Source organism: Malania oleifera, chromosome 4, assembly GCF_029873635.1.
Source record: "Malania oleifera isolate guangnan ecotype guangnan chromosome 4, ASM2987363v1, whole genome shotgun sequence".
NCBI classification, from domain to species: Eukaryota; Viridiplantae; Streptophyta; class Magnoliopsida; order Santalales; family Ximeniaceae; genus Malania; species Malania oleifera.
The window spans coordinates 4,168,128-4,177,836 of NC_080420.1; the positions used below are offsets into that span (position 1 = coordinate 4,168,128).

The 9,709-nt window shown below is 36.6% G+C and overlaps 1 protein-coding gene across 1 annotated transcript; it reads left to right on the forward strand.

The window, feature by feature from the left end:
• Positions 1 to 2,659: 2,659 nt before the first annotated feature.
• Positions 2,660 to 9,414, forward strand: LOC131152611 (OBERON-like protein). Its single transcript, XM_058104357.1, has 3 exons — positions 2,660 to 2,872; positions 3,484 to 4,687; positions 8,489 to 9,414. The coding sequence occupies exons 2-3, from the start codon at positions 3,547 to 3,549 to the stop codon at positions 9,118 to 9,120; spliced, it is 1,773 nt and encodes a 590-aa protein (XP_057960340.1). The 5' UTR covers positions 2,660 to 2,872; positions 3,484 to 3,546; the 3' UTR covers positions 9,121 to 9,414.
• Positions 9,415 to 9,709: the final 295 nt, after the last annotated feature.

A 9,709-nucleotide genomic window follows, 5' to 3' on the forward strand; every position in this document is an offset into this window, starting at 1 on the left:
GTACTAGGGCAGAGGGAACCTACTTGTATGGACGGGTAGATTTCCCTATCCTTAGGGCCTTTGTCGATAAACTTTTGTATGAACTGTATCAGTACGAGATCAATTTATCACTTGAAGGCTTACTGAGTAAGGTGAGTGCCCTGATATGCTTTAACTACGACCTTTGGATTGCCTAAGTATCAGATCAAAAGGGTGCTACTTGTATGGGTGGGTAATCACCCCTATCATTGGGTAATCTCGTGGGTAAACATTTGCATGTGATTGTTAGGTTCAGAAAATGACTTTCAATATTATGTTAATGATTTGCAAATATTATAAAATGATATGTATAATTTCATGATAACCACACACTGAGTTTAATATATTGTTTTTTCCCTTACTAAGATGTGTCTCACCCGAATATAAATGTATTTCTTTTTTAGGACATCCTCGAGGTCGAACTTTGAGAGTTCGATGTTTTTATAGCATTATTGAGAAATAGAAAAAGAAAAGGGTATATTTCTATGTTTATTTTAGGGAATGCAAATATTTATGTTTTATGTCTTTATGTTTTAAGGCTATTGAGTAAGGAATGATTGTGAAAATACTGAATTGTTTTGGGAGTTATGTATTTATGGAAATGCAGGTGATGGATAATTTATTATGAATTATGGATAGATTTTAGAAAACTCTGGTATTATAATTGGGAGATTATATTTATGTTTTTCGCTACGTATATGTTAATTATGGATTATCAAGGATTTTATCAGGTATAACGCGCCGGACCCGGGTTTAAGGGTTCGGGCGTTACAGAGTATTTGTATCTATCCCATCCTCTAAGGTCTAATCCTCATCTTTGATCATTTTATCTTTAAATTTTATTATATTTTCTCATTTTAGGGTTCCACCATCTAGTTCTCCTACACTAGTTTATTTTATCTTTTTCTTCCATTTTTTAATACATATATCTAACACTAAGACTCTATGTTGTGTGGTTAGGCTTTCACTTGGAATAACTTTACAATCCTTGTATGATAAATGATCTACCCTCCTAGTTAAAAAAAATATATTTGACTTCTATTTTGTCCACTTTTAAAGGTTATTAAGTGTTCTTCTCTCTTCTTAAAGCAAGTATTCATTATACTAAAATCATATGACATAGCAAAGTCTAAGATCATCTCCCCAGACTCATTTTTGTTTCCATAATCATATCCTGTCATAATTTTTATTATCTCTTCCAACGTATCCATTTAAATCTCCTCCTATAAATATTTTCTCAGTCCCTGGTATGCCTTGTATAATACTATCCATATCTTTCCAAAAATGTCTCTTAAGATTTTCTACTAAACCAACTTGAGGAGCATAAGCACTAATGATATTTATTATCTCTTGTCCTAATACCATCTTGATTTTGATAATTCTATCCCTTACTCTAGTTACATCCACAACGTTATCTTTTAAGTTTTTGTCTATAATAATGTCTACTCCATTCTTATGTTTTTCTTTTTCAGTGTACCAAAGTTTAAATCATGATTTATCGATTTCTCTAACTTTCTCCCCCACCCACTTAGTTTTTTGAAGGCAAATTATATTAATTCTTCTTCTAATCATTATATCCACAATTTCTATGCCTTTACCCGTAAGTGTCTCTATATTCCAAGTTGCTAATCTAATCCTAGTTTCTTGAACTAACGTCTTTACCTGCTCACGTCCAAAATGATGTAGGAATCCTCGCATATTTGACACCGTACCCAGGCGACGACACGGCACGTCGCTTCGGGGTGACAACCTAGCCCATCCTCGCCCACTTTTCGCTACACTCAGGTGGTTCAAGTGCAACACGTCACTCGTAGGGGACGCCCTAACAAATATTCGGTAAGGATTCATGTCATAGTGATCTGACAAATTTTACGCTGACTGTAGCTACCTAACGCAACCTTCCTCCTTAACCTGGGCTTGGGACCAGTTGTGTGTGAAAAAAATTGGACATTAAGTGCATCACATGCGTAGTTATAATTGTTTAACCATGACAAAAAATATATGGTGGGGTCTGCAATCAAAATGTTTTGATAAAAAAATTTTAAATTATTGAATTTGATAAATTTCTAAATAAAATTAATTTGACTAAATTAAAAAATTAATAAAACTTAATGAGTTGAAACAAATATATATATATATATACACTTAATAACATGAATATGTATTTTATAACATGGCTCTAAATATATAAATTCAATGCAGTGAATTTATTTGAATAATAAAAAAATTTGCCTCTAGGTAACAATTACTTTTTTTAACTATAAAATATTAATAATCCGTAATTTGATTTTTAAAACTAAATTGTAAAATTATGTTATGTATTTTATAAGAATAAAAATAATTGTAAATTACAATTGGTTTGATTTGGTTAATTTGACGATCAAAATTATAAACTAAATTAATAGAATATAAAAAGTATTATAAATAAATTAATTTAAAACTAAAAAAAAGTCTAATGCTCACATGGTTTCCACCGAACCTCGGCGATTAATAGCCGAGGTATGTGAAAAGCTAGGCCAAACTATCGTAAAAAGTCAACACGCGGGAAAGAGGAACGTTGATCGAAGCTGGCGGTGACCGGTAGGTGACCGGTCATTCCGGTCATTTCGTCTTTTTATAGAGACAGCTATAAAGAAGACTTGTCTACTTTGACTTGCTTTTCTTCAATTTGGGTTTTGTACTTTGGAGTGTGCATCGTTGTGGCTTGGGTGGACCAGGGTTTCTGCAAATTTTCTCTCTTCTTTTTCTCGGGAAAAAGGGGGCGAGAAATTTAAGTCCCGAGTTTTCCCCGAGCTTCCCCTCAGTTCGATTCTCCGTCGATCCAAGGATTTTCTGCATAATTTAGCGGTTTGCGGTGAGTACAGACCTTATAGATCTTTGATTTTTTCACCTCATCTTGATGAATCCAGATCTGCTTTTATTTCACCTCTTTTGTTTTGTTTGTGATAGTTAATCTGTTGATTTGTTGTTTGAGAAGTGGATTTGGACTGTTAATGGGAACATGGAACACTTGTTTTAGCTGATCTGCGAATTCTAGCCAATTTTGTGGTTTTTTATGTTTAGTGTTTTTTATTTCATTTTTTTTTTTTTATCTGAGGTGTTCTCTTTGATATATTGAAAGAATTCCGTTATGATTATTGGCGATTCAGTGCAAGGAATGTATGATTGTGTGTAAATCGGGGTTCATGTTGGAAGAAATCTTTGATTGTGTTTTTATTCCTAATTTTTGAAAAAAAAAAAAAACTTAATTGGAGTCTAATGTTTCCTTTAAAAAAAATCCCCGGGAAACCCCCCCGGGGGGGGGGGGGGGAGAGGTTGGGATTCCTTTGTGAAACCCACTGGCAGGATGTTTGATTTTATGGCGTTGCATAGAAAAATTGTTTCAGTGGGGTTCTGGGTCTGTGTGCGTCGGTGTGTGTTTCATCCTGAAGAGTAAATTAGCTAACGGATAATCTTCTTTTTCAGTCTTCGATGAATAAATAAGAGGCATTTGCTGAGCTTACAAGTTTAAAAGCTATATATAATTTGATGGGGACATCTTCTGGAACTAACTTCCAAAGCCAACAACCTCCAAAGATGCTGCCTCCACGGCAACAGCCACGACCCGGAGGTTTGCAGACTTCTCTGTCCCTCGTTTCACCAGATGTGAACGGGTCTCCCAACCTTCAAGAACCAGGTTCAAATTCAGATCAGGTCCGTGATTCCCCAACAGAAAGTGCGAGCTCGCGGGAAACCTGGCCCACTGCTGATCCTTTCATGACAAAAAAGCTAGAGAAGGAGAAGGAAGGGGAAAATGACACTGCTGAACTATCGGTCATTCGCCGCATTTCTAGCTCAGATAAGATGTCTCTCCGGGATGTAGCTAAAGAAAGAGTTGATGTGATATCAGAAAGAATGCAGCGTCTTCCAAACGATTTTTTAGAAGAGCTCAAGAATGAGCTCCGGGTTATTCTTGAAGGAACAGGTGGTTCTCAGCATAGAGATGAGTTTTTGGCTATGCAGAAGCTTGTTCAAAATAGGAGTGATTTGACAGCTAAAACACTGATTAGAGCTCACCGAGCTCAGCTGGAAATTCTTGTTGCGATCAAAATGGGGATACAGGCATTTCTGCATCCAAGTATCTGCCTTTCTCAAACTTCTCTCATTGAGGTCTTCGTGTACAAAAGATGCCGAAACATAGCATGCCAAAATCAGATCCCGGCAGAGGACTGTACCTGTGAAATTTGCACAAATCGAAATGGCTTCTGCAATCTCTGCATGTGTGTTATTTGTAACAAGTTTGATTTTGAGGTGAATACATGCCGATGGATTGGTTGTGACTTGTGTTCTCACTGGACACACACAGATTGTGCTATTCGTGATGGGCAGATTGGCATGGGTCCTTGTGTTAAGAGTGGAACTGCCCCAGCAGAAATGCTCTTTAGGTGCAGAGCCTGCAATAGAACATCAGAGTTAATGGGGTGGGTTAAGGATGTATTCCAGCACTGTGCACCTGGTTGGGATAGAGAAGCTTTGATGAGAGAACTAGACTATGTGAGTAGGATTTTCCGTGGAAGTGACGATCCCAGGGGCATGAAACTGTTCTGGAAGTGTGAAGATCTCATAGAAAAAATGAAGAATGGCGTAGCAGAGTCTACAGCTTGTAAAGTAATATTGCTCTTCTTTCAAGGTATGCATTATTATGTTCAGCACATTGTTATTGTGTCCCATTAAAAAAAAAAAAGGGCAACCCGGTGCACAAAGCTCCCGCGTATGCGGGGTCCGGGGTTGCCTTAATATATTTACACATGAAAGAGAATATGTTGAGATGTTGAAACTACATTACTTACATTAGGTCATTGATGGTTGTTTTTCTAAAAGTGACAACTGCTAAAAGGGGCCACAATTTAAGTATTTACCCATTTATAGTTGTATACAAGAGAAAGAGAACAAAACATCACCTACAATCCAAAGTTCCAAACAATAAGGACAGCTGTCATCTTTTGTGAATTCCACTGTCATATAGCTCTGCAGGAGTGATGTTAGGTAGTGTTTGGAAGCATGAATTTCATGCCTTAGATTTTTATTTGGGTGGACTTAGATAAATTTTAATACAATTTAATACTACATTTCATCCAAATCCAATACAACTCACATCCAAGACCTCTCCAAACATAGGGTTATGGTATTCTCCTTGGCAACGAAATGATTGATGAATTTCAGCATGTAATTGTGCACCATCAAATTTTATCCACAATTCTTAAATTTATCAACATTTTTATGGTATATTTATTATTAATTTATAAATTTTCTTCTTTATGGTGCTCTTTTTTGTTTAGTTATATTTCGGGAATGGTTATGAGGGAGAGCAAATGCTCAATGTGTTATGCTTGGATTTTATTGGATTAGCAGATTTATTTCTAATTAATGTGCATTAATATTTTTCTAAGTAAACCTCATTTTTTGAAAGCTACTTGGGTTGCTGAGATTTATGTGCAGATACAAATTTTCTTTTTCCCCTCTTTTTTCTATAATATGCATTTATGATTTATTTTGGACTAGTTATATTATTTATTTTGACCTTTTTTTATCATCCTATTTGTCGAGTCATAGCTCATATTTAGAAGGATCCAGGCAAAATGTCCTTAGTTGGGAAGACCCAATGGTTTGTTGGTATAATATGGTACTTTGAGCCATGATGTAGCATTAGTGCGTTCTTGTATGAGGTTAGCTTGTGGTTTTAACGTGGGGGTTGTAGGCAATTATTGAAACTCTAAAGCAGTTTCCATTGAAGATATAGTAAGATTTTGCTGAGGTTCCATTGACAAAAGTAGGCAGGCTGCTGAACCATGTAACTTCTCATTGTCTTCCATTTCCCTTTTCTTTCTTTCTTTCAATTTGCTACATATGGATGCAATTATGCATAACCCTAGGACATATTTCACAACACCATTTTGTGTACATATGTGCTGCAACGGTAAGATTGTCGCTGTGTGACTTGGAGGTCACGGGTTCGAGGATTGAAAACAGCCTCTTGCAAAAATGTAAGGTAAGACTGCGTACTATAGATCCATTATGGTCCGCCCCTTCCCTGGACCCCGCATACGCTGGAGCTTTGTGCACCGGGCTGCCCTTTTTTTTTTTCATGTCTTGTTCAGCTGGATCGATGGTTTGGGGTTTAAAATCATTGTCCACCATATGTTGCTACCGCCTGTGAATTTGACATGTTTGCTACCCCTGCAATGTGTTTGACGCCCCTGCAAAACATATCATTTTGCTTAAGTTAGTGGTTTGGTTATAAAAAAAATGAATAGAAAATTTGTTTTGTAAATAATTTGGCATGTAAAAACGTCTTGCTAGTTGGTGAAATGTTTATGAAGACTCCCCTTGGAGGTTGACTCCTTATGGCACATGGTTATTGAAAGGAAGTATGGATCACATAGGAACAAGTGGGATACTAGGGGTAGTGGCAAGGTTTCTTATGCTAGCCCTTGGAAATTAAATTTTTAGGTAGCTCATTCCTTCTATCCTTACCTGTTATTGTAGTTAGAATGGGAATCATATTCATTTTTGGGAAGATGTTTGGTAGGTGAGGTTTCATTGGTGTCTACGTTCCCTCATGTTTTCAGATTGCCACTCTTGCATGATGCTTTTATTCTTTTGATGAGGGCTCTCCTTATTGGGAATTTCAAATTTTAAGAAATCTCAATGAGAGTGGTTGAGGATATGAGTCATATGACCATGTTTTTTGCGGGTGTTGCATTATCTTTTGTTCCTTGAATGGGGATTTGGATTAGGAATTCTTTTTTCTGGCTTATTTGCACAAAATCTTTTCTTGCCTAGTTGTTCAAAATGCCAAGGGCCTCCTGTTTTCCCTTGAACCATTTTATTTGGAAGGCTAATGTTCCTTTTGGCCCTGTTTAGATTAAGGATTTTGTTTGTGTAATGAAAGGAAAATAAGAAGGAAATTGATTTTCCGTTGAATTTCCTCTCTACATTAAAAACTATTGAAAATAAAAAATTATTCTAATATGATCAAAAGATAAGAAAAATCAAGTGTTAATGATGTGTAAAATTGAATTTTTGTTCATTGATTTGCAAGATTGTTTATTTTCTTTCTCACTTTTCTTGATAATCAAACATAGAGAAGTGGATTCCTTCAAATTTTTGTTTTCTTCCCCTAATGTTTCCCAAGTTCCAACAGGCCCTTTAATATCAAGGCTTTTATGTGGACTTTGGCTCTTAATAGACTTAATACTAATGATTTGCTGCAAATGAGGAGATTGTATGAGGATGAAAGTCTGGATATTTGTGTCATGTGTTTGGATGTCAGTGAGACCAATAATCATTTTTTTCTCCTTCTTGGGTGGCTAGGCAGTTTTAGATTTTTCTTTTCTCAGTTTTTGAAGAGGCTTTGGTGCTCCCCCAGATTGTAATGATTTTCTGGTGCGGTACAGATGCTTTGGGAGGAGTAAGAGGGGAATACCTTTTGAAGATGTGCAGTTTTTGGTATTTTTTGGACCTTGTGGATTGAAAGAAATGCAAGGGTTTTCAATGGCAAAACAAATTCCTTGCATTTTCTTAAGGATGGAGTTACTTTCATGGCTTCTTTTTGGTCTCACTGAAAGGGACTTTGATGTTTTTATTTATTTATTTATTTTTTATTTTTTGGTGAATTTCTTGGATAAAGAAAGAGATGACTCGATCCATTTCCATATCGCTCATAATATATATAATAACTCGGGTATCCATTTCAAATGCGTATCCCATTTTTGCACAGCAAGGTTATGAAAATCCGTGAGAAGCGACTGGTCGTATTGTATGTGCCAATTGCCATTTAGCGAATAAACCTGTTGATATTGAGGTACCACAAGCGGTACTTCCTAATACTGTATTTGAAGCAGTTGTTCGAATTCCTTATGATATGCAACCGAAACAAGTTCTTGCTAATGGTAAAAAGGGGGCTTTGAATGTAGGGGCTACTTTGATGTTTTTTTCTTTTCTTTTCTTTGTTTATGTTTCTATATAGGAGGATATCTTATCTTCCTTTCTCTGTAATTTTCTTGTCTATATTTACAAATTATTTTTTCTATTAAAAAAATGTTTCTTCAATTTTTATTATTATTATTATTTTTTTTAAGAATTGACATAATGATGCTTTCACTGTGTGTGTGCGTTTTTCCTCTGTTAGTAGTTTTCTTTTACCATAAAGTAGAATGCTACAAATCCCATTTTCCTCTTTCCAGAATTAGTTTTTGTGTATTTTAGATTGAGGTTTCTATAGCCCCCAATCTTATTCTCTACCTCGTATCATATGCGGTGGAATGTTTACTGCTGACACCAATATTTGGAATTAACATGAAGGTTCCATTATAGCTCCCTCTTAATGGATTAGTGTTGCTCTGGGTTTGTAATGCACTATATTTGTAACAGTGGGAATCTCTGAGAGTTTCTTTTCCACTTCTCATTTAAATTTTCCTTTATTGCCCAGATCTTGAAGCAGATCCATCAAAGAATTTGGAAAGTGAGGAAGGTGGTAGGCTGATAGCCCCACAGGAGGCATGCAGTCGGATCGCTGAAGTGGTGCAGGAAGCTATTAGAAAAATGGAAATGGTGGCAGAGGAGAAGATGCGGATGTGTAAGAAAGCTCGCCTAGCTCTTGATGCTTGTGATCGAGAGCTCGAGGACAAGGCCAGAGAAATTGCAGAGCTAAAGCATGAGAGGCAGTGGAAGAAGCAACAAATTGATGAGCTCGAGAAAATCGTGAGGCTTAAGAATGCTGAGGCTGACATGTTCCAGCTCAAGGCCAGTGAGGCAAGGCGGGAAGCTGAGAGGCTCCAAAGGATTGCACTTGCCAAATCTGATAAGTCAGAAGAGGAGTATGCCAGCAGGTATCTTAAGCTTCGATTGAATGAGGCCGAAGCTGAGAAGCAGTACTTGTTCGAGAAAATAAAGCTGCAAGAGAGTTCTAGGGCATCACAAAGCAGTGGTGGAGGGAGTACGGATCCTTCCCAGATGCTGATGTTTTGCAAAATCCAGGACTTGCTTAAGAATGTGTATAATGTGCCCTCGAAGACTGAAGGCCAACCAAATGACCTCCACTCTCTTGGTTCAATTCCTTGACTTTGAGCGTGAGATTGATGTAGTGTTGCTTGTTGAGTTTTATGAATGAACAAAACCCTAATTTATTCAAGCTGTTACTGTGTTAATTGTTATGTCATCATGTGTGATGCGTGCCTACGAATGAGTACAAGTATCCATAGTGGCAAGCTGACTCATGGAATTGTAACTTTTATTTAGTGGTTAGAACTAATGCCCAACCTTAGATTCAAATGATTAGAGTGGATTGAACTGGTTGTGTGTAATGATGAAACCAGATGGTTGTGAAATGATAAAAAACTGAAAAGGTTTTGAGTCTTTCAACTTGTTTTACCAAAAAAAAAAAGATGTATATATCAGGTTATTAGTGTTCCGGCCGAATGGCTGCTGATGAAATTTGCAGTCACCCTTTTGGATTGTTATTGCATCGTTACGTACATCCACTTGAATATCTAGTTTTGTACTATATCAGCATAAGCCATTAACTGCTGGTTCAAATGTTAGAACTAATGGGATTTTTATTCCTGGCAAACATGTTGAGGTTTTGAACTTCCAAGCTGAGCCTATGTATTGTCTACTTAACTTTTTTCAGCCCTGCAGAGTCATGATACTT

Coding starts and splice junctions, on each gene's coding strand:
- LOC131152611 (XM_058104357.1), top strand. CDS start 3,547: ATGGGGACATCTTCTGGAACTAACTTCCAAAGCCAACAACCTCCAAAG. Junction 4,688..8,488: donor AATATTGCTCTTCTTTCAAG/GTATGCATTATT, acceptor TTTATTGCCCAG/ATCTTGAAGCAGATCCATCA.